At 37.4% G+C, this 25,778-nt stretch overlaps 2 protein-coding genes and 1 long non-coding RNA gene across 3 annotated transcripts; all 3 read right to left on the reverse strand.

Moving 5' to 3' along the window:
• Window positions 1-4,071: 4,071 nt before the first annotated feature.
• On the reverse strand, window positions 4,072-8,970 carry LOC128222341 (fibrinogen C domain-containing protein 1-B-like). The gene is made up of 5 exons (XM_052931319.1): window positions 8,940-8,970; window positions 8,283-8,422; window positions 6,381-6,480; window positions 5,525-5,689; window positions 4,072-4,319 (listed from the first exon to the last, which is right to left on the reverse strand). Exons 1-5 carry the CDS (start codon window positions 8,968-8,970, stop codon window positions 4,072-4,074), a joined length of 684 nt encoding a protein of 227 aa, XP_052787279.1.
• Window positions 8,971-14,795: 5,825 nt separating this feature from the next.
• On the reverse strand, window positions 14,796-16,322 carry LOC128222245 (uncharacterized). Its single transcript, XR_008259107.1, has 3 exons — window positions 16,193-16,322; window positions 15,593-15,718; window positions 14,796-14,902 (listed from the first exon to the last, which is right to left on the reverse strand). It is a non-coding gene; the product is annotated as an uncharacterized LOC128222245 (long non-coding RNA).
• A 5,262-nt stretch (window positions 16,323-21,584) lies between these two features.
• Window positions 21,585-25,141, reverse strand: LOC128222342 (uncharacterized). The gene is made up of 4 exons (XM_052931320.1): window positions 24,961-25,141; window positions 22,542-22,639; window positions 21,956-22,015; window positions 21,585-21,707 (listed from the first exon to the last, which is right to left on the reverse strand). The coding sequence occupies exons 1-4, from the start codon at window positions 25,139-25,141 to the stop codon at window positions 21,585-21,587; spliced, it is 462 nt and encodes a 153-aa protein (XP_052787280.1).
• Window positions 25,142-25,778: the final 637 nt, after the last annotated feature.

Genomic DNA, 25,778 nt, shown 5'->3' on the forward strand with positions numbered 1-25,778 from the left:
CTACAGTACGTTCAAGTGAAGGATACCCATTGTTCAATAGATACAGTACGAGTTTTCAAAAAATGTCCTCTTACAGACGTAAGAAGCCGTTTCGCTAGGACGAACACCAATTTTGAAAATATTCCATTAGAATTGCGCGTGCAAAAAATATTTATTGGCGCCAAAGTTATGACGCGCAGTTATTTGAAGTGAATGTAAAATGGATTGCCGTCGTAGCTTTTTTTTTAAATTTCAGGCCCGTTAAAAAAACGCATGGCCGTGATGCAAAAGATATCCATAATTCGGCATGAATGGAATTGTCAGACTAGTAACAAACTTATAATGCACAATTACAGCTCAACGGTGTACTCTTGTTAGTATAAATGTCCATTTAGGCAAAAATGAACAGGGAAATAACTCAAATATGCCGTAATAGAAATAAATAAAAAAAATGTATATATTGTTTCTAACGATAGGTTTGTTTGTAGCCATACAAACGAGCGTTCAATGATTTGTAATATTTGGACATTTATGTCCCTCCTTGGAACGAGCCTGCTGATAACAAAGATAGGTGCACGACCACGGAAACAGCGCAAGAACTCTACTGACTGAGATACCGGGTCTTTAACACACCTTCAATCACCTGTATAGGTAACGGTAATGTGGCTCGACTCCGGAAACAGGTTACGCACTCTACCGACTGAGCTACCAGGCCTTTTACACACCTTTCATCACCTGTATAAGTAACGGTAAAGTGGCTCGACTCCAGAAACAGGTTACGCGCTCTACCGACTGAGCTACCAGGCCTTTTACACACCTTCCATCACCTGTATAGAGAACGGTAAAGTGGCTCGACTCCGGAAACAGGGTACGAGCTCTATCGACTGATCTACCAGGCCTTTTACACACCTTCCATCACCTGTATAAGTAACGGTAAAGTGGCTCGACTCCGGAAACAGGTTACGCGCTCTATCGACTGAGCTACCGGGTCTTTAACACACCTTCCATCACCTGTATAGGTAACGATAAAGTGGCTCGACTCCGGTAACAGGGTGAGCGCTCTACCGACTGAGCTACCGGGTCTTTAACACACCTTTCATCATCTGTATAGGTAACGATAAAGTGGCTCGACTCCGGAAAAAGTTACGCACTCTACCGACTGAGCTACCAGGCCTTTTACACACCTTTCGTCACCTGTATAGGTAACGGTAAAGTGGCTCGACTCCGGAAACAGGGTACGCACTCTACCGACTGAGCTACCAGGCCTTTTACACACCTTTCATACCCTTTATAGGTAACTGTAATGTGGCTCGACCCTGGAAACAGGGCGCGGGCTTTACTGATAGAGCTACTGGGTCTCTAACACACCTTTTATCACCTGTATAGAGAACGGTTAAGTGGCTCGACTCCGGATACAGGGCGCGGGCTTTACTGACAGAGCTACTGGGTCTCTAACACACCTTTTATCACCTGTATAGAGAACGGTTAAGTGGCTCGACTCCGGATACAGGGCGCGGGCTTTACTGACAGAGCTACTGGGTCTCTAACACACCTTTTATCACCTGTATAGGTAACTGTAATTTGGCTCGACTCCGGAAACAGGGCGGGCGCTCTACCGGCTGCTCAAAGAAGCTCTCTACGCAGTGGAAAATATACACTCATTAGCAAGCAGAGTAGCAGTTATACCAAACATGTACTTTCAAGAAGTATTTTTCTACATGACCGAAGTGTCATACTGCTGTTCAGCCCTTTTGACAACACTACCTGTAGGACGCGTGTCATTGGTTAAAAGTCAACAAAGATTCAATCAGAATTGAAGTCCAAAATAGATAACTGGTTATGTCAAAGTATGAACTTAAACTGAAAAAACACTGTACGCCCCGTACCGCGATGAACCGTTACACCTAACACAGAATTGTAAATTTAAACCTTTTAGTGTGTTATATTAATTTGTAGAATGGTGGGAGATGTCTCGAACACACATAACATTAGATTACAACGATAAAATCTAAGTATTCCAATATTGCTATAAGTTGTTATTTTCCAGTATATAAATAACATTTCGTGGCATTTTTAATAATGTTCAGACTTGATTTAAAATATCTGTTTTATATGGAGTTGTACCATATAAATTTTCGTTATTAAACTGTATTGTTTTTAAAGAGGGAAATAGTGTAGTTAGCAAGTTGCAAAATGGTTTAAGCCTCAACTTGCTTCGAGGCTTTAGTCTGCGAGAGTTTCTCTCAGTCAGAGATGTTTCAGTAAATTTGCTTTGTGGCTGATGTCACGAAAACATATTACGGAAGACTTGGATTTGAAATATAAGCAAAAAACTCAGTGTCCTTACAAAATATGTGAAATAATAATGTTAATATCAATTATCAAAACAAAACACAAATACGGTACCTGATTGAATGATAAGCAACCGATTGAAAACATAAATTTGCTGCCTTGTTGTATTCGTCTTGGCGCGCGCTATAAATGCCATAACAATGTTTCGAATGACATAAAACAATTTTCCTTCAGGTACATGTTGTGTTGATTAAAAACAGATGAATATTTTATTTTGATAATGTTTAATTATGTAATAATCTAAAATTACAAAGTCACATTTTCAAGGATATTATTCGATAATAATCGAGACAGGTTTTTCGCATGTGCGTGGATTGGTTTTTGAAAGCTAGCAGTCACTTTAAGACGCCGCCTACCGGATAGAAACTGCCAAGGGGATTAAGCTAACGTCAAAAATCTGAAATTGTTATGGCTAACAAACTCAAAGAAAGCTTTATCATTTGACAAGACTTAATTGAAAAATATTTAATTGGTCGGTATAAATGAGTTTGACAAAAAATCAACGTTAATATCACGTCAGACCATAACGTTGGTTTAACATTGGGGCTCCGATGTTATCCTGATGTTTGATTATGGTTGGTACAGCGTTATTCAATTTATCTGGTGTTTGTAGTGTAGTGTTTTATAGTACTAGAACCAAAAACGATTCATACCTAGCGATCCCGTTAACCAAGGTGTTGGTAGCTAAATCGTCCACGTTACACAACGAAGCATAGCGCTGTAGTGCAGCGGGGATATCCGATAATGTTTTATACTATGCACTAGAGAATAGGTAAGTCAGTCAAAAACAAGGATCTCGAACGATTAAAATCAATCGGACACTAAGCACATATTTTATTAAATGAACCTTGTTTTATATATTAATATATTTAATTTGCGATTTGTTTAAAATACATCTAATTGATTTTCCAAGCATTAATAATTCTCAAATATGTAAAATTTAAAAAAGAAAAAGATGTTTTCCCATCCATGACTGAGTGTGAGGTTATAGCCAAACAGTCCCTAGTAGACTTCAGTTCTAGTGAACTCGTTTTTCATTGAACCTTCTAAGACGATTTTAGATTTTATACAAGTAAAATGTAATAAAAAAGAACTACTACGCAAATGTTTTTAGATATCATAAGTGTTTTACATTTTAACTCATTATCATATTTTCGGGAATACGGATCGCAAATATAGGAAATTCTGACCTTTTCACACACGAAAAATATCCTTTCCAAATGAAATTATAATACCTTTTTTATACGGGCACGCTTAAAGATTATGTTTTTTTTCTGTTTTGATTGTAATATTAACGAATTGGTAATGGTTTTTATGTTACGTTTCATTAAAATAGATTGCAAGACCCATATGATAAGTAGAAAGCGAACACATGAGTTTATACCAACGTTTATTAACTAATTTACAAGCGCCAATTTGTTTCGGATAAAGGCAACTTAACATTTTTTGCGCTTTAATACAAACTGTTTATTGATTAATGTATAGATGTAGCTTGTAGTTACGTAATTAAACTCAGAGAATTTTCATATATTTTATTCAAATTTACATGGAAAATGTATTCAAAAATGTATTTTTTTTTGAAAACGGAAATGTTCAATCAACATTGCATTTCCTTCTATATTTGGCAATCATGTTTAACAACAATATAAAAAGTAACTCATACGGACATTGTCGAGATGCTGCAATTTTAACTAATGCCACTTCTGAACCAAAGCGAAAATGGCCGGGAAGGTGTGTCTGTTACATTGGCCGGACCATCATCCTCACCTCTCGTAAAGACTGGCAATATGCGACAGAGTTCCAAGCCATTGATCGGCAGTTGTTAGTACCCGGTATATAGTATTTGCACGTGAGACACGAGTCAGCGCAACTATGGAACCACCAGCTGCCTTGGAGATACTCTGCACAGCTAGCTGCGTTGGAATCGCGGTCAATGTTAGGCAGCATTGACGAGAAACCGAAGCCGTCGTGCACGCTTAGTGAGTCGCCTGAAAACAAATGCACAATACAAAAACATGTTGCTTTTATCTGTGTCTTTCAATAACTCAATCGTTTGGTCGTCTTCTCCATTGGTCGGTCTTCAAGTTTTCAAATATCATTTGAAGTCGTTGTCAGTGTTGTTGATATATGGTATTGGAAATATACCAATTTGCACACACAATAACACTGTATTCTAAATGTTTGCTATCTTTGTGTATAGTTCATACTGACGACATTAAGCTTGACGATTAGACCTGCGAGAGCCATATAGCAAATTCATACATAACCACATGAAATGCCATATATGTACGAATATGCTACACGAATATTAAGACTTACCGATGCTAGCTAAGTGTTTCGATTGAAAACAAAATAGTATATTTATTTACTTTAAAACGATTGTGAAACAAATTATTACAATGGTATATAAACGGTCTCATTTGCACACTGTTACGAAAAGAGTGTAAGATTGTGTTGTTTGACAAAATGGAGTACCCAAATGAAACCCACTTGTCCGGTGTTTTGACCACAAACCAAACTAATATGCCCCAAGGGAGGAAATCAAACCAGGGTCGCCTAGGTGATAGGCGAGTGCGCTGATAACTGCGCTAACCAGACACAGACAGAATAACATACAAGGCTATAACTCTATTATATATGATTAAATTGACTTAAGTTTAGAGTTTCACATTAAACAAAATACAGGGCAAATGTGTATGGGTGCTAACTTATATATCTTTTTCATATAAACCAGCATAAGTCAAATCTTTATACTACCCGTAACAATGGACTAACGGGTACATATTTAGCGTTTCCAAACAAATATACTACTAAAGAAATATGTTTGATACGAACATGATTCTTTTGCTCTGCATATCCTTTCATCACCAATACTATTAAGTTCATGATTCATTTAAATTCTTTGGAAAACTTTCCGTGATATTTCATGGACAAGCACCGTTAAAGAAAAAAATGTTCATGAGACAAAACTTAATAAATACGCACGATATGATAAGGGTTCCTGTGCATTGCACTTCCATACAAGTCATGTCTATTCACCTATATACAATGTTCTTTTGAAATCAAATCGGTAGTTTTAAAGTTATTTCCGGACAAGGATACGAAGGAGGGACGGACAAGCTGACGAACGGACAGAGGGACAATCATATGCTCCTCCCTATTGGCAGCATACTTAAAAAATAGTCACTCTTACCTGCTGTTCCTCTGTTAGCCCCAACATAGAGAGTAAAAGCTGGGAATGCACCAATAGAGAAGTCATCGTAAACTTGGTAGAGTTTCCTCCCCGAAGCATCGACTAATTCCACTCGTAACTGGTAGTGACGACCGGCCCTTGTTAAATTGTGCATGGCTTCAAGTCCTGTAAGATATAAAGTATGCGTGAAACTGTTATGTTGGTCTTGCCTGTCGAGTCGAATTTGTTGACGGGCATTTGCTTATGACAATGAAAAACATGTATAATAATAATAATAATATGTTCTGCAAGATTGCAATGCAAGTTACAAAGAAAAGACAAGTAGTCAAATATTAAAGTATAGACCTTGTTCACAGTATGGTTAGACTCGTGGTTAGCAAAGTGTCGAGCGTAGTCGTTTCTCATAAATGTATCCTGTGTTCGAACCCAGGTCTGGTTGTATGTGCGTTAGTTTGTGTTGGTAGAATTTTTGTGTTGTGTGTATCTTGTTAAGTGGCTTTAGTGTTGGGCCTTTACATTGGACATTTAAACAGTGTCTTCACAAAATGCTGGCTACTAGTTATCACCAGTTAAGATTATGTTATTAGAAATAGGATATTTGTTAATATCTGGGTGAGATCGTATTTTATTTCACGAGTTTCATAGAAACACATATTCTTATGAGTCGCGAAGCCGTCTCAACATATTTACTCAGTTTTGATCAAAGGGGAGTAACTACAATTGATTTCAAAAATTGTTCTTAAAGTTGATATTCTCATTCCATTTCCTGCAGTGTAAATAGAAAAAAAATGATTTCTGTCATTATACTGATAAAACTCCATAATTTCACCGAAATACATGAAGGAAAACATAATACCCATCCAAAATTCGCCACGGATGTCACCAAAACCTTTCGCGTAATCGCTCATTCGTTTATCTTGGAAGTTCAGGTGTCCATTATCTCTGTTCATTATAACCTGAAAGATACAAGGTTCGTGATTGTAGGTATAAACCAAAACCTGATATTGCAAAGAAATTGTTTCGATACAGGATTCTCTTCAGCAACTTATATGGTTTTTGACAAACGATATCTTTGGACATCGGTATTTGACATGTTTCATAACTTTAAACGGAAAGATAGTAGCTGCAACATTTAAAAATTAGTATGTGTTATTACGGATGAACAGGTGTAAGATTGTTGACGAAGCAATGTGTGGTAATATTGGTAGCGTGGTTTTTGTATGCCTAGCTTATATTTGCCTCTTTGTCATAATGTTTATGAGGTAAAACGTGTGTCATTGATATTGTGTTGGTTATTGTTATGTTTACCCAACTGATCGTTGTCAGATTGCTAGTGACATAGTTAATGTATTATTGATAACATGTGGGGTATTGGTCCGCATGCCTAGGTCATCGTTGCCCATAACTCTAAATAAAACCATTAAATGTTGTCAGAGCAGGTTCACCATTGTAGGTATAAGCTAAACTTCATTAGGACGTGATTCTATTTAACATATCGATGAAGAAATAGTCAACTGCATCATGTTTTCTTTTATCTGTTATGTACTGCAAGCAGGTATATCAAACCGGTGAATTCTTTGGATTGGGGAAAGTGAGTAGAAATATTAATGATTGGACTTTTTTATCCAGTTATGACTGTCGACCAATTAAATTGATCGCAGTTTTGACAAATGATATAGAATCTAGGTGGCAGCTGCAATACCATAGTTTTGCAACCTCGTACATTTTATTTCTCTGAGTAACACATCCACACAATTGAAGGAGTCTGTCATCATTCTGTTTCTTCATTCTGCATCTTATGTACATACTAATAGTTTGACAGTTCTTTTATATTTACTCGGCGATGTAGTCTACTAAAGCATTGTTAAAAACAGATGGAAGATTTTATTTAAAGATATCTTGAATAAAACCGTACGCTATGGTAGTGTTACAAGATATGAATGACATATATCTACGTATTAAAATGTTTCGACATATACTTTTACCATTATAGCTCAATATCTTGTGTAAAAAACAAGTTTTCTAACAATCACATCGCATCGTTGCCTTTGCTGTTCTGCCATAGCTTCACAAATATCAGATCTTGTCGAAATATGAAAATCCTGTATTTTTTAACAATTAAACGCTTAAGTTTGTCAATAGTATACAGGTTATGCTAAGTTATGTTGCATCATAATTCATAACCAATAAGAGCTGTAGGCTTGATTATTTTCTTGTAAAGTTTAGCGCTTACTAGAGATTTTACACCAACGGGGTGGACACCCTGTGCAGCTCTGGCAAAAATGCATGTCTAGCCTTTTGTGGTCATTCATGATTTCTGTGTGAAAAGTTTAGATCTGAGTCCTGTCTAATACCCAAGTGGTTTGTACTGTCAGCTTGTTCAATAAATATATATTCATATAGGATCGCAAATTGTATCGTCCCCTTATTTGAAAAAGATTTGGCTACGCTGTTATCCATTTGCCAGTCTTTGCAATAATCGTACACAATGTATATTAATTTCTGGAATTAAAGGAGGTCACATGCATATTCGAACAGCGATAATGGTACAATTAGACATACATGTTTCAATACAATTTTGAACAATGATATACAATCTTTCTGTCGACAATAATTACCTTAATAAGATCAAATGCCATTTAAGAATTCCATTTTCGGAGTCTGAGTCCAAGTTTCATACTTAAGACATATAAAATAAACATTAACTTCGTTATATTAATACTCTATATAACTTTAAAAGAAAACATTTGAAACAGACCGTCCACCCCCCTCCGTCCGTCGTCATATCACATCGCACGTTCGTCGACAAACCGCTACTAAACAGTGACACCAGATAAATGTTGTCATTGGATGTACTTGTAGTATTGTAGTCTAGCGCTGTCTTACAATCTTGCACCACTACAATAAAGAATTAAACAAGTTTAAAAAGTTCATAGTTTCGAAATAAACAGATAAATGATGACATTGGTCTACTCGAAATGCTGTAGTCTAGCGGTGTAAGTCTGTCTTGTGCCACTGTAAAAAAGACATTCAGTAGTCCGAAAAGTTGAAAGTCTTGAAATTATCAAATACACGTTGTCATTGGATGTACTTATATATCATGTATTTGACTTATATTAGTTAGTTATCAAATATGACCAGTTAAACTTCATTAATTGATGTATCTTTTAAAATGAAATTTCACACATGTACTTTTTAAACATTAAAGGATTACATGATTAGTTTAATTCTTAGTGATAAAGACTTTTGAAACATATATAAAACATTTTATAAATGAAACTTGAAAAAAATAAAATAATGAACACCATTCATTTTCAATTCTTGGCTTATAAAAACACCCATGTATGCAATAAAAATGTATTTTCATTCACTTTTATTTTCATATATACAATACCTAACTATAAACTGAATATACATTGATCAATTTTCAATGTTTTGAGAATCATAGTGCACATACAAAAGTATATTTGTAAATATGTAATGTATTTTTATGCAACGGCGGCCATTTTGTCCGCCATTTTGGATTTTAATATCCGATGGTCACGATCCTCTGTAAAATTAAAGAAGTTTAAACAGCTCACTGTCTCGATATAAACATATAAAGGATGTCATTGCTTGAGTGTTAACGGTTGGCATAGCAGTATTACATCTTTTAGATCTACCCTTATTCAATAGCCAACTTAAAATAAACTTCAGATTAAGATAAGAATCTATGTGCTTTTATTTGGCTGTAAATTAACTAAGTATTAGACTGAATGGAATCACAGACAAAACTCCAAGGATAAGGATAATTATTATATTAAAAACACCAACATTATTACCAGTACATCTTTAGGCTTGAGATACATGAATAATTGCTGTTAATGGAAGAAGTTACCAATATATGCGGCTAAACGGCTGTATGCAATGTTTTTCCACTAAAATTATTACCGAAATGATATGGTTATTAAAAAAATGACAAACGTGTATATTTCAGTGTTTCAAATATTATCGAATATCGAAGTGTTTCTAGACTAATCATGTACCGCAGTTTTACTAGTCTAATATTCTATATCGCAATGTTTCTAGCGCTTTCATATATCCCATTTTTATAGCGTTTTCCTATATGGAAATGTTTCTTGTATTATCGTGTATCGCAGTGTATCTATCGTTATCGTCTATCGCAGTGTTAGAGCCTTATCGTATATCGCAGTGCTTCTTGCTTTATCGTCTATCAGGGTGTTCATAGCCGTATCGTCTATCGCAGTGCTCATAACCTTGTCGTATATTACATTCTTCATAGCCCTATCGTATATTGTAGTGCTCCTAGCCATATTGTATACCGCAGTGCTCTTGGCACAAACGTAAATCACAGTCTTCCAAGCTTGATCGTATTTCGCAGTGTTTATAGCCCTATCGTATATCGCAGTGCTCCTAGCCATATCGTATATCGCAGTGATTCTAGCCCCATACCTTATATCGAAGTGATCATGGCCCTATCGTATATCGCAGTGCTCCTAGCCTAATAGAATACAGCAGTGCTCCCTATCATATACAGCAGTGCGCCTAGTCCAAGCATATATCGTAGCGCGCCTAAACCTATCGTATATCGCAGTTTTCGTAGCCCTATCGTATATCGCAGTGTTTTAAATGTATCGTATATCGCTGTGCTACTAGCTCTATGGTAAATCGCAGTGCTCCTATCACTATCGTATATCGCAGTTCTCCTAATCGTGTATCACATTGTTTCTAGTCCTATCGTATATCGCAGTGTTCCAAGCTCTATCGTATATCGCTGTGCTCCTAGCCCTATCGTATATCGCAGTGCTCCTAGCCCTATTGTGTATGGCAGTGCTCCTTATCGTATATCGCAGTGTTCCTAGCCCTATCGTATATCGCAGTGCTCCTAGCCCTATCGTATATCGCAGTGCTCCTAGCCCTATTGTGTATGACAGTGCTCCTTATCGTATATCGCAGTGTTCCTAGCCCTATCGTATATCGCTGTGCTCCTAGTCCTATCGTATATCGCAGTGCTCCTAGCCCTATTGTGTATGGCAGTGCTCCTTATCGTATATCGCAGTGTTCCTAGCCCTATTGTATATCCCAGTGCTCCTAGCCCTATTGTGTATCGCAGTGCTCCTTATCGTATATCGCAGTGTTCCTAGCCCTATCGTATATCGCAGTGCTCCTTATCGTATATCGCAGTGCGCCTATCCCTATCGTATATCACACTGTTCCTAGCTCTATCGTATATCACAGTGTTCCTTGTCGTATATCGCAGTGCTCCTAGCCTTATCGTATATCGCAGTGTTCCTTGTCGTATATCGCAGTGCTCCTAGCCTTATCGTATATCGCAGTGTTCCTAGCCCTATCGTATATCGCAGTGCTCCTTATCATATATCGCAGTGTTCCTAGCCCTATCGTATATCGCAGTGCTCCTTATCGTATATCGCAGTGCTCCTAGCCCTATCGTATATCACAGTGTTCCTAGCCTTATCGTATATCGCTGTGTTCCTTGTCGTATATCGCAGTGTTCCTAGCCATATCGTATATAGCATTGTTCCAAGTCCTATCGTATGCCGCAGACTTTCCATTCATATCGTATATCGCAGTTCTCCTAATCGTAAATAACAGTGTTTCAAGCCCTATCGTATGTCGCAAACCTTCCATTCATATTGTATATCGCATTTCTCATAATCGTATATAGCAGTGTTCCAAGCCCTATCGTATATGGCTGTGCTACTAGCCCTGTCGTGTATTGCAGTGTTTCTAGCCCTATCGTATATCGCAGTGTCTCTAGCCTTATCGTATATCACAGTGCTCCTTATCGCATATCGCAGTGTCTCTAGCCTTATCGTCTATCGCAGTGTCTCTAGCCTTATCGTATATCGCAGTGCTCCTTATCGTGTATCGCAGTGTCTCTAGCCTTATCGTATATCACAGTGCTCCTTATCGTCTATCGCAGTATCATTAGCCTTATCGTCTATCGCAGTGTCCCTAGCCTTATCGTATATATCACAGTGTTCCTTATCGTCTATCGCAGTGTCTCTAGCATTATCGTATATCACAGTACTCCTTATCGTATATCGCAGTGTCTCTAGCCTTATCGTATATCACAGTGCTCCTTATCGTCTATCGCAGTGTCTCTAGCCTTATCGTATATCACAGTGATCCTTATCGTGTATCGCAGTGTCTCTAGCCTTATCGTATATCACAGTGCTCCTTATCGTCTATCGCAGTGTCTCTAGCCTTATCGTATATCACAGTGCTCCTTATCGTCTATCGCAGCGTCTCTAGCCTTATCGTATATCACAGTGTTCCTTATCGTCTATCGCAGTGTCTCTAGCCTTATCGTATATCACAGTGCTCCTTATCGTCTATCGCAGTATCTCTAGCCTTATCGTTTATCACAGTGTTCCTTATCGTCTATCGCAGTGTCTCTAGCCTTATCGTATATCACAGTGTTCCTTATCGTCTATCGCAGTGTATCTATTCTTATCGTGTATCGCAGTGTCTGTAGCCTTATCGTATATCACAGTGCTCCTTATCGTCTATCGCAGTGTCTCTAGCCTTATCGTATATCACAGTGTTCCTTATCGTCTATCGCAGTGTCTCTAGCCTTATCGTATATCACAGTGCTCCTTATCGTCTATCGCAGTGTCTCTAGCCTTATCGTATATCACAGTGCTCCTTATCGTCTATCGCAGTGTCTCTAGCCTTATCGTATATCACAGTGCTCCTTATCGTCTATCGCAGTGTCTCTAGCCTTATCGTGTATCACAGTGTTCCTTATCGTGTATCGCAGTGTCTCTAGCCTTATCGTATATCACAGTGCTCCTTATCGTCTATCGCAGTGTCTCTAGCCTTATCGTATATCACAGTGCTCCTTATCGTCTATCGCAGTGTCTCTAGCCTTATCGTATATCACAGTGCTCCTTATCGTCTATCGCAGTGTCTCTAGCCTTATCGTATACCACAGTGTTCCTTATCGTCTATCGCAGTGTCTCTATTATTATCGTGTATCGCAGTGTCTCTAGCCTTATCGTATATCACAGTGCTACTTATCGTTTATCGCAGTGTCTCTAGCCTTATCGTATATCACAGTGTTCCTTATCGTCTATCGCAGTGTCTTTAGCCTTATGGTATATCAGAGTGTTCCTTATCGTCTATCGCAGTGTCTCTATTCTTATCGTGTATCGCAGTGTCTCTAGCCTTATCGTATATCACAGTGCTCATTATCGTCTATCGCAGTGTCTCTAGCCTTATCGTATATCACAGTGCTCCTTATCGTCTATCGCAGTGTCTCTAGTCTTATCGTATATCACAGTGCTCCTTATCGTCTATCGCAGTGTCTCTTGCCTTATCGTATATCACAGTGCTCCTTATCTTCTATCGCAGTGTCTCTAGCCTTATCGTATATCACAGTGCTCCTTATCGTGTATTGCAGTGTCTCTATTCTTATCGTGTATCGCAGTGTCTCTAGCCTTATCGTATATCACAGTGCTCCTTATCGTCTATCGCAGTGTCTCTAGCCTTATCGTATATCACAGTGCTCCTTATCGTCTATCGCAGTGTCTCTAGCCTTATCGGATATCACAGTGCTCCTTATCGTGTATTGCAGTGTCTCTATTATTTTCGTGTATCGCAGTGTCTCTAGTCTTATCGTGTACATACATGTTTTATTTGGTTTGGTGTATACGTGATGAAAAAAAATATATATCGCGTATGTGTTTATGAAAAAAATTCATTTTGTATTACGTTATGAATAAGTTCTGGTAAGACACGGCCTGATGCAGCATTTTCGAAAACTCTCAAAAAACAATATTCTTAAAAAAACACGGTTTGTCGAAGTGTTTGAAAAAACAATTTACCTAATCAAACTCCGGTAATCAAACGAAGGCAAGGCGCTTTATGCGGGATAGAGTACCCTTTTTGTTTCATTTAAAATGGTGAAGAAAAGTGCAAGATTTCTTTTAAGCATTCATTCGAAGAAAAATGCTGCCTGCTGACGTAGCATTTATGACGTAATTTATCAGGTGGTATACGCACATTGTGGGTAGAGAAAAGAGTAATTTTTATTCCGAAAACATAATTATAAACAAGCTTTTTTGACCGTGAAAGACTTTACGGCATTTTGCATGATACTCGTATACTTTTGAAGGTACGAGGAAAACCATAATATGTCAGTTGACAGCAAGCAGTCAGTTAACCAATTATTTAATTATCTTTTGTTCATGAGTAATAGCCCATGGCTTCTTTGTCCATTGAACATTCCTTCGCCAAATGATCTCGACTAGTTACGATGATGTTGGCACATGGTCAACTGAGTATTAAACATATGAAAAAACAAGGGCAACGCGCAGTGAACACTTATGCTCGTCCGTTGTTTTTTTTTTCAATTTTCAATCATAAGGGGCGAAACTATCTATATATGTAAAACCAGGGTGATGCACCTTCTTGCAGTTGGGCATCTTATCTCTGGCAATGCCTGTTCCAATTACATTATAATTTCTTAAAAAGATTGGATTAATGTCATGGTGAATGAATTTGAACAACAGAGACCGAAAGGCGCCGTGATTGTCGCCTCAAAATATATCTTAATACCTAGACTGTGTTTGTTTGTTAAAGAAGAAAGATGTGCTTATTAGAGTAAATAATACTTACGAACGTCACACTTATGTCCGACGTAGTTGACGTCACATTGGCAAGTGTATGCTGTACCCTGGTTGGAGCATTGACCCCGTAAGCACGGGTTGCTTGAACAAGGGGTTTCTGTAAGATCAAATATTAAAAGGCAGTGTATTTAGTTAGAAATACATTCAGGGTGCTAAACCGTATTCAACTTAACTTAATCATATGGTCGTACATCATTGACTTCGTTCATTATATTGGTCAGATGTTAAAACAAGTAATCCGATACTTTAAATAATAATTCTAAATATTTTAGCACTTACCAATCATTAAATATTATTGCGTTTTCAGCTATTTAATACACGGAGTCACTCTTGTTATCAGTAATTAATATTTTCCATAAATACATTATTTAGTTAGTAGTACAAGGTGTATCACTTTAAATCTATGTTTGTTAACATGTATAATACCGCCGTAGGTTCGAACCCCACTAAAACTAAAATACAGCTTTATGATTTAACTGAATGTTTTCTGCAATTTCGATATCATAGAGAAAAAATAATGATAAAAAACGGGAAAACTAACTTTTGGTCCAAAAACAAAAAAAAACGTCACTTTAACGTAGCCGACGATAAAAAGTTCGGAATGGCTTACCGACGGTGTCACAAATGATGCCTGTAAATCCTGGATCGCAGGTACAGCTGAATCCCTGGACCGGCAGTAGACTGCACGTACCGTGTTTACAGGGCTGGTAGAAGCACAGGTCAACTATAGGGGAAATGAGAAGCATAAATAATCAAATTGAGACTCTTCTTCAAAATCAATACAAACACATGAATAACAAACATAGGTTTTGAGCGATAAACCTTTAACTACTTCCTAAATAATGCATCTATGGAAAATATAAAATACTGATAACAAGATTGTTACCGTGATTTTAATAGCTGAAACGCACACATATTAAATGATTGGTGAGTTCTAAACGATTTCCTGCGATCTGCTATCGTCCCATATTAGGTAGAAATACAGTGTTTTCTGCACCTTTATTTTAAATAAAACTCGGTATCCTTCATAAAAAACAGTGTTTTCGACATTTATTCATAATTTTTGGTATACTAAAACAATTGTTTTAATTGTGGTAAATCTTAATTGGGCGTAAAAGTGCTTCTTTCATAACATGTTGATAAAAAGCGGTCCTTTTCAAGGAAACACTGATAGGTTCCAAAGTTCGAAAACAGCCTCTCTTTGAGATAGTTAATTGAACTTGTTAATAGGATTTAGAACACAAATTGTCAATGAACTCTCTAACTTTTAATAACGACATTCTGTTTTCAATACTAATTTCATAAATGACTAATCATAAAAAAGTCATTGGACGAAATGTGGATATAATTTATTTCATATTCATATTGACAAACAACATGGGTGTACCACGAAACGAGGTTTACCAGAACTAACCTCTGTCACACATGTCTCCCGAGAAGCCTATCCGGCAGGTACAAATGAACACACTTCCGTTTCCGTTTCCGGTTCCGATTGAACACGTTCCCCCGTTCTGACAAGGATTAGGGGTACAAGGGTGTGCTGGAAATGATATGACGTCATACATAAAATACGCGCGTGTTTGTTGCGACGGCAGGTGTCAGCTCAAAAGCGAGGTAACGGAAGTGTTGAATAATAAACATCCTTAAAACGTTCACTTAAAATAAAAACACAAGTTAAATATATCGTATAACGTCACATACATATATATAAATATGACGTCACTAACTTTTGGTTGGAACAGCGGTAGTTGTTGGACACATCTCAAAAGCGATGCTACATAAGTGTTCAATACTACGCAAAGATATTTAAAACATTATTTTAAACATACAAATAAGTTGAATACATAGTATGACGACACATACATATGTATGACGTCACTTACGCATGGTGGAAGCAGCGGTCATTGTGAGACACAGCTCATAGCGATGCTAGAGAAGTGTTGAATAATACGCATTTTCAAGGAAAGCAACTTAATATTATTATATTACGTCACTAATATATGACGTCACTTACGCGTGGTGGGAGCAGCGGTAGTTGTTGGACACAACCCACAGGAGTCGTTTCAGAAGTGTTGCATTTTCGGCTCTGAACACAAGTCCTTATTGTTAGCGTGGAATGATATCAGAAGGTTCAGACATTCTGGAGTGTCATAACATGCTGAAAGTTGAAGACGATATGATATGCAGGGGCGTAGCCAGCGTTACGATTTACGCATGTGCGTTACATCAATTTAAAAAATGAAAAAAATGGCCAAATAAGGCATCAACGTCGAGGGCTAAGCTATAAGACGATATCAGAACATAAGAAGGATCATCTAAAGTAAGCATTGCTTCTCTGTGCCAGATAGCGTACTGAGCATCATTGACTTCATTTACTCTATTGATCAGTTACTAGTTACAAGTAATCCGATTAGCTACATCGTTCATATATCCAATTAAGATCAATATTAATTCAAGCCATGCTGAACAAAAGCATGATATGCTCGTAATGATGACAATTTAAAACATGGCAACAGTCGATCCCCGTTGGCCCGACCTCCCTTGGTCATTATTGTTAAATCGTCAATACAAATTCTGAATATCATGTTATTTGTGTTAAATCACGTGATAAAAATAACGTCCCGAAGTCATTTAAGTGACGTCATTTTCAAGATAATCGTCCCGTGTGAATGTTTAAATTTTCAATAGAAAACCCCCACAAGGATAACTAAAATATTATAAATGGAATGTTATCGTCAGAGAAAGTATAGCTATGTTTTTCTCTTACCTAGTGTAGCTATGTTTGTATCTTACCTTGTGTAGCTATGTTTGTCTCGTACACTGTGTGTTCTATGTTTGTCTCTTACCTAGTGTATCTTTGTTTGTATCTTACCTTGTGTAGCTATGTTTGTCTCTTACCTTGTGTAGCTATGTTTGTCTCTTACCTTGTGTAGCTATGTTTGTCTCTTACCTTGTGTAGCTATGTTTGCCTCGTACCTTGTGTAGCTATGTTTGTCTCGTACCTTGTGTAGCTATGTTTGTCTCCTACCTTGTGTATCTATGTTTGTATCTTACCTTGTGTAGCTATGTTTGTATCTTACCTTGTGTATCTATGTTTGTATCTTACCTTGTGTAGCTATGTTTGTCTCTCACCTTGTGTAGCTATGTTTGCCTCGTACCTTGTGTAGCTATGTTTGTCTCGTACCTTGTGTAGCTATGTTTGTCTCCTACCTTGTGTATCTATGTTTGTATCTTACCTTGTGTAGCTATGTTTGTCTGTTACCTTGTGTAGCTATGTTTGTGTCTTACCTTGTGTAGCTATGTTTGTCTCGTACCTTGTGTAGCTATGTTTGTCTCTTACCTTGTGTATCTATGTTTGTCTCTTACCTTGTGTAGCTATGTTTGTCTCTTACCTTGTGTAGCTATGTTTGTCTCTTACCTTGTGTAGCTATGTTTGTCTCGTACCTTGTGTAGCTATGTTTGTCTCGTACCTTGTGTAGCTATGTTTGTCTCTTACCTTGTGAAGCTATGTTTGTCTCTTACCTTGTGTAGCTATGTTTGTATCTTACCTTGTGTAGCTATGTTTGTCTCTTACCTTGTGTATCTATGTTTGTGTCGTACCTTGTGTAGCTATGTTTGTCTCTTACCTTGTGTAGCTATGTTTGTATCTTACCTTGTGTAGCTATGTTTGTCTCGTACACTGTGTGTTCTATGCTTGTCTCTTACCTAGTGTATCTTTGTTTGTATCTTACCTTGTGTAGCTATGTTTGTATCTTACCTTGTGTAGCTATGTTTGTATCTTACCTTGTGTATCTATGTTTGTCTCTTACCTTGTGTAGCTATGTTTGTCTCTTACCTTGTGTAGCTATGTTTGTCTCTTACCTTGTGTAGCTATGTTTGTCTCTTACCTTGTGTAGCTATGTTTGTCTCTTACCTTGTGTAGCTATGTTTGCCTCGTACCTTGTGTAGCTATGTTTGTCTCGTACCTTGTGTAGCTATGTTTGTCTCCTACCTTGTGTAGCTATGTTTGTATCTTACCTTGTGTAGCTATGTTTGTCTCTTACCTTGTGTAGCTATGTTTGTATCTTACCTTGTGTATCTATGTTTGTATCTTACCTTGTGTATCTATGTTTGTCTCATACCTTGTGTATCTATGTTTGTATCTTACCTTGTGTATCTATGTTTGTATCTTACCTTGTGTAGCTATGTTTGTCTCGTACCTTGTGTATCTATGTTTGTGTCGTACCTTGTGTAGCTATGTTTGTATCTTACCTTGTGTAGCTATGTTTGTCTCGTACCTTGTGTATCTATGTTTGTGTCGTACCTTGTGTAGCTATGTTTGTATCTTACCTTGTGTATCTATGTTTGTATCTTACCTTGTGTAGCTATGTTTGTCTCATACCTTGTGTATCTATGTTTGTATCTTACCTTGTGTATCTATGTTTGTATCTTACCTTGTGTATCTATGTTTGTATCTTACCTTGTGTATCTATGTTTGTATCTTACCTTGTGTATCTATGTTTGTATCTTACCTTGTGTATCTATGTCTGTATCTTACCTTGTGTAGCTATGTCTGTCTCGTACCTTGTGTAGCTATGTTTGTCTCTTACCTTGTGTAGCTATGTTTGTCTCGTACCTTGTGTAGCTATGTTTGTCTCGTACCTTGTGTAGCTATGTTTGTCTCTTACCTTGTGAAGCTATGATTGTCTCTCACCTTGTGTAGCTATGTTTGTATCTTACCTTGTGTAGCTATGTTTGTCTCGTACCTTGTGTAGCTATGTTTGTCTCTTACCTTGTGTAGCTATGTTTGTCTCGTACCTTGTGTAGCTATGTTTGTCTCGTACCTTGTGTATATATATTTGTCTCGTACCTTGTGTATCTATGTTTGTCTCGTACCTTGTGTAGCTATGTTTTTCTCGTACCTTGTGTAGCTATGTTTGTCTCTTACCTTGTGTAGCTATGTTTGTCTCGTACCTTGTGTAGCAATGTTTGTATCGTACTTTGTGTAGCTATGTTTGTCTCGTACCTTGTGTAGCTATGTTTGTATCTTACCTTGTGAAGCTATGTTTGTCTCGTACCTTGTGAAGCTATGTTTGTCTCTTTACTTGTGTAGCTATGTTTGTCTTGTACCCTGTGTAGCTATGTTTGTCTCTAAACTTTTCTGGCTATGTTTGCCTCTTACCTAGTGAAGCTGTGTTTGTCTCTTTTCTTGTGAAGCTGTGTTTGTCTCTTACCTTGTATAGCTATGTTTGTCTCTTTTCTTGTGAAGCTGTGTTTGTCTCTTACCTTTTGTAGCTATGTTTTTCTCGTACCTTGTGTAGCTATGTTTGCCTCTGACCTTGTGTAGCCATGTTAGTCTCTTACCTTGTGAAGCTATGTTTGTCTCTAAACTTTTTTGGCTATGTTTGCCTCTTACCTTGTGCAGCTGTGTTTGTCTCTTACCTTGTGAAGCTATGTTTGTCTCTTTTCTTGTGAAGCTGTGTTTGCCTCTTACCTTGTGTAGCTGTGTTTGTCTCTTACCTTGTGTAGCTATGTTTTTCTCTTACCTTGTGAAGCTATATTTGTCTCTTACCTTGTGAAGCTGTGTTTGCCTCTTACCTTGTGTAGCTGTGTTTGTCTCTTACCTTGTGTAGCTATGTTTTTCTCGTACCTTGTGTAGCTATATTTGTCTCTTACCTTGTGAAGCTGTGTTTGCCTCTTACCTTGTGAAGCTATGTTTGTCTCTTACCTTGTGTAGCTATGTTTGTCTCGTACCTTGTGTAGCTATGTTTGTCTCTTACCTTGTGTATCTATGTTTGTATCTTACCTTGTGTATCTATGTTTGTCTCTTACCTTGTGTATCTATGTTTGTCTCTTACCTTGTGTATCTATGTTTGTATCTTACCTTGTGTATCTATGTTTGTCTCTTACCTTGTGTATCTGTGTTTGTGTCTTACCTTGTGTATCTATGTTTGTATCTTACCTTGTGTATCTATGTTTGTCTCTTACCTTGTGTATCTATGTTTGTCTCTTACCTTGTGTAGCTATGTTTGTCTCTTACCTTGTGTATCTATGTTTGTCTCTTACCTTGTGTAGCTATGTTTGTCTCTTACCTTGTGTAGCTATGTTTGTCTCTTACCTTGTGTAGCTATGTTTGTCTCTTACCTTGTGTAGCTATGTTTGTGTCTTACCTTGTGTATCTATGTTTGTCTCTTACCTTGTGTAGCTATGTTTGTCTCTTACCTTGTGTATCTATGTTTGTCTCTTACCTTGTGTAGCTATGTTTGTCTCTTATCTTGTGTAGCTATGTTTGTGTCTTACCTTGTGTATCTATGTTTGTCTCTTACCTTGTGTAGCTATGTTTGTATCTTACCTTGTGTAGCTATGTTTGTGTCTTACCTTGTGTATCTATGTTTGTCTCTTACCTTGTGTAGCTATGTTTGTCTCTTACCTAGTGTATCTATGTTTGTCTCTTACCTTGTGTATCTATGTTTGTCTCTTACCTTGTGTATCTATGTTTGTGTCTTACCTTGTGTAGCTGTGTTTGTCTCTTACCTTGTGTATCTATGTTTGTGTCTTACCTTGTGTAGCTATGTTTGTATCTTACCTTGTGTAGCTATGTTTGTCTCGTACCTTGTGTAGCTATGTTTGTCTCTTACCTTGTGTAGCTGTGTTTGTGTCGTACCTTGTGTAGCTATGTTTGTGTCTTACCTTGTGTAGCTATGTTTGTCTGTTACCTTGTGCAGCTATGTTTGCCTCTTACCTTGTGTAGCTATGTTTGTCTCTTACCTTGTGCAGCTATGTTTGTCTGTTACCTTGTGCAGCTATGTTTGTCTCTTACCTTGTGCAGCTATGTTTGTCTCTTACCTTTTGCAGCTATGTTTGTCTGTTACCTTGTGTAGCTATGTTTGTCTGTTACCTTGTGTAGCTATGTTTGTCTGTTACCTTGTGCAGCTATGTTTGTCTCTTACCTTGTGCAGCTATGTTTGTCTGTTACCTTGTGCAGCTATGTTTGTCTCTTACCTTGTGCAGCTATGTTTGTCTCTTACCTTGTGCAGCTATGTTTGTCTGTTACCTTGTGCAGCTATGTTTGTCTGTTACCTTGTGCAGCTTTGTTTGTCTCTTACCTTGTGCAGCTATGTTTGTCTCTTACCTTGTGCAGCTATGTTTGTCTCTTACCTTGTGTATCTATGTTTGTCTGTTACCTTGTGCAGCTATGTTTGCCTCTTACCTTGTGTAGCTATGTTTGCCTCTTACCTTGTGTAGCTATGTTTATATTTTACCATGTGAAGCTATGTTTGTCTCTTACCTTGTGTAGCTATGTTTATATTTTACCATGTGAAGCTATGTTTGTCACTACCCTTGCATAGCTATGTTTATCTCTTACCTTGTGTAGCTATGTTTTTCTCTTTACTTGTTTAGCTTTGTTTGTCTCTTAATGTTTGTAGTTATGTTTTTCTCGTACCTGATGTAGGTATGTTTGTCGCGTTCGGGTTGTCACAGGCGCTGTTACACAACTGCGAATCGCAGCAACGCGCACAGCTACTTGTAGTCATTGCTTGATTACAGGACTATGACAACATGAAAGAAATCAATGTCCTTGTAAAAATAAACTTCTGATTTTTTACTGATATGATAAACGATATTTTAAAGTGGAATGTAAAGTTAAAAAACTTTCGAGTGTTGGTTCTTATTTAAATTACTTTGAAGATAATAAAAAAAATAATATTAGACAATTTTTGATGGCAAATGTTTTACCCCGGAAATGTTATCCTAATTTCAAAATAGTTTTATTTAAGTCAGACATCCAGCTACTCACGCTGTCTGGCATACACTTTACTTCAAATCTTCCATCTTGATTCACGAAAAAACCACATTTCTGAAAATATTATAAGAAGCATGGATACTGTTCGTCACAGCCCAGTTTGACACATTTTGATCTTACTAGATTATCTCATTTCTGAAAATATTATGAATAAAATACAACTTTAAAAACAGTGATAAAATGTGCAAAATTGTAACGTATTGTCTTTTCAAAAGATAATTGAAAATTACTTAAACTATCAAAATACGCTGATACTATACAACAAAATATAATGCCGGCAATTTACACAAGTAGACAGTTGAATTAAGGTTGTATTTATCCCTTAAGCTATTGAAGTTTAGTGATAATGAAGTATTTTAGGCCTGTCACTATTTTGAAATCGGTATGGTCGGTGCCTCTATCGAAGGAAGGTTCGGGTATCCTAAACTTAAAGAATTTAAGGCCTATCAATATTTTGAACTCGGTTTGGTCGGTGCCTCATCCGAAGGCAGGTTCGGGTAACCTTAACTAAAAGTATTTTAAGGCCTAGGGTATGGAGTCCAACTAATAAACTTTGAATACTGAAAAGCAAAGTCCTTACCTCATTCCGGTTGCAAATCCTTATCGTGTCACACAGGTCCGACTGATCAATTGGATACGGGCAGGAATAACAAACTGGTCCGGTATTGATAGGATAACCTGCAGGGAAATTAGTGGTATGTAACCTTATGTTGATTATTTCGGCACATACTCGAACAGAAAAATCACACAGAGAAGTAAGTGTTATGTAACCTTATGTTGATTATTTGGGCACATACTCGGACAGAAAAATCTCACAGAGAAGTAAGTGTTATGTAACCTTATGTTGATTATTTGGGCACATACTCGGACAGAAAAATCACACAGAGAAGTAAGTGTTATGTAACCTTATGTTGATTATTTGGGCACATACTCGGACAGAAAAATCACACAGAGAAGTAAGTGTTATGTAACCTTATGTTGATTATTTGGGCACATACTCGGACCGGAAAATCACACAGAGAAGTAAGTGTTATGTAACCTTATGTTGATTATTTGGGCACATACTCGGAAAGAAAAATCACACAGAGAAGTAAGTGTTATGTAACCTTATGTTGATTATTTGGGCACATACTCGAACAGAAAAATCACACAGAAAAGTAAGTGTTATGTAACCTTATGTTGATTATTTGGGCACATACTCGGACCGGAAAATCACACAGAGAGGTTGTGGTATGTAACCTTATTTTGATTATTTGGGCACAAACTCGTACAGGAAAATCACACAGAGGAGTCTGTGGTATGTAACCTTAAGTTAGGCTATTTGGGCACATGCCCGGACAGGAAAATCACACACAGAAGTAAGTGGTATGTAACCTTATGTTGATTATTTGGACAGGAAAATAACACAAAGAAATTAGTGGTATGTAAATTGTATGTTATCAATTTGGCACATAATTAGACAGGAAAAGCAAACAGAAATGTTAGTAGTATGTAACCTTATGTTATTAATTGGGCGGATTATCGGCGAATAAAATTACACAGAGTATGTAGTGGTATGTAACCTAATGTTGATTATTCGGGTACACAATTGGACAGGAAAGTCACACAGCGAGGTCATGTGGTGTGGACCGCATGTTGACCATTTGGGCATATAATCGATCAGGAAACACACACTTGTCAGAAATTGATAGCATAACTTCAGGCGCGTTGGAGCTGGGGCCGCGCCCGCGCCCGCGGCCCCAATATTCTGGCTAGTAACGGCAATGGGGCCGCGAATTTTTGATACCTATTTTCTTAATAATCGTATTTTTAATAAAGCTACGCGCATATAGATCAATACCAGTCTGACACGATATTAATAAACCATGTCATAATTAAACCTGTGACTATCTAGCTAATTGGCGTGTGAATGGCGTGAAAACAGTCGGCGGATTATTAAAGACGGGTAAGAGGAAGAAGAGGCAATAAGACAATAATTATTTGTATCGTTTGTGATCTTTCAAAAACTGTAGTTCATTGTGATAATTGAAATTACTTGTTAAAATAGAATTGTCATTAAATAGACAGAAATATGTTACTGTATTATTTCAAACTCGTCACATTAAAGTTTGACTTGAAAATGGACGTTCCAAATCAGCCTAAAAGTTTTGATTTCCAAAGAGATCTTTTGGCACTAAAAAACTGAACACATGGCATTAAACTCCCAATGGTTCCAAAGTTACTCGTGGCTTCATTGTAAAGAGGTAAATTGCGCTAATTTGTTATTTAACATTCATTGTGAGACTGCGCAAATATGAATAAATGCTACTAAACGATAATAGTTTTATATCTATCAACTATTTTAACCGAAAAAGGTTTAGTTAAAGACATGAAAATAAAACCTGAACTCACTGGAAATCGAGTTTTTCAATGCTTAAAATTAAATGAAAATCTTGACGCTAGGGGACACAACCCCCGAGCCCACCTCTTCCGCGGCCCCAATGTCAATTTCTTTCCTTCGCGTCTGAACTTGCAAGGACGTAAGTAGTATGTAATGTAATGTTTTAGGCACACTATCGGATAGTGAAATCACACTGGTCCGGGATTGATAGTATAACCTACAGGGAATTAAGCTGTATGTAACCTTATGTCATCATTTGGGCAAATACTTGGACAGCAAACTCAAACAGATTTGGGCACATATATGGACACAAAATCACAGTGGTCCGATATTGATAGGACAACCTGCAGAGAATCTAGTGGTTTGTAACCTTTTATTATTATTTCGGCACATAACCGGCTCATTTATTATGTATCAAAATATAATTGGTGAAACAATCATGCATTCTTACTTCTTTGACATGTGTATTCACTCTCAACGAAAATCGCTTAATACACGTTAGACTGGTCAATAAGAGTACAATGCAAGCTAGCTGGTTTTGCAGTGTGAGTTTCATCGGGATATTGTAAAACATTAGTTATGCGTATGATACCTGAATATGTTCACTACGCATGCGTACCAGTATTTCCGCACATAGAAGATGCACACAGATCACCGCGGCAACATTGACTGCATACAAGAATGTTTGGTGATGAGACTGTCGTGTCATGGCACTCCTGAAATATGCCAGTGTATTCGACAATGTGTAGAATGTCAGTGATTGCATACGAGAAGGCAGGGTGATAAATATTGAATGTCATCGTAATACTGAAGTATGCCCGTGTATTAACCAATGTGTACAATATCAGTGACTGCATACAAGAAGGCTGGATGACGTGATTTTGATGCTATGGTAATCCTAGTATATGCCAGTATATTAACCAATGCGTAGAATATCAGTGACTGCATACAAGAAGGCTGGATGACGTGATTTTGATGATATGGTAATCCTAGACTATGCCAGTATATTAACCAATGCGTAGAATATCAGTGACTGCATACAAGAAGGCTGGATGACGTGATTTTGATGCTATGGTAATCCTAGTATATGCCAGTATATTAACCAATGCGTAGAATATCAGTGACTGCATACAAGAAGGCTGGATGACGTGATTTTGATGCTATGGTAATCCTAGTATATGCCAGTATATCAACCAATGCGTAGAATATCAGTGACTGCATACAAGAAGGCTAGATGACTTGATTTTAATGTTATGGTAATCCTAATATATGCAAGTATATTCACCAATGTGTACAATGTCAGTGACTGCATACAAGGATGTTTGGTGATGAGACTGTCGTGTCATGACAAACCTTAAATATGTAAGTGTATTCTCCAATGTGTAGAATGTCAGTGACTGTATACAAGAAGGTTGGGTGATGAGAAAGTCGTGTCAT

Source organism: Mya arenaria, chromosome 16, assembly GCF_026914265.1.
Source record: "Mya arenaria isolate MELC-2E11 chromosome 16, ASM2691426v1".
Classification (NCBI taxonomy): Eukaryota; Metazoa; Mollusca; class Bivalvia; order Myida; family Myidae; genus Mya; species Mya arenaria.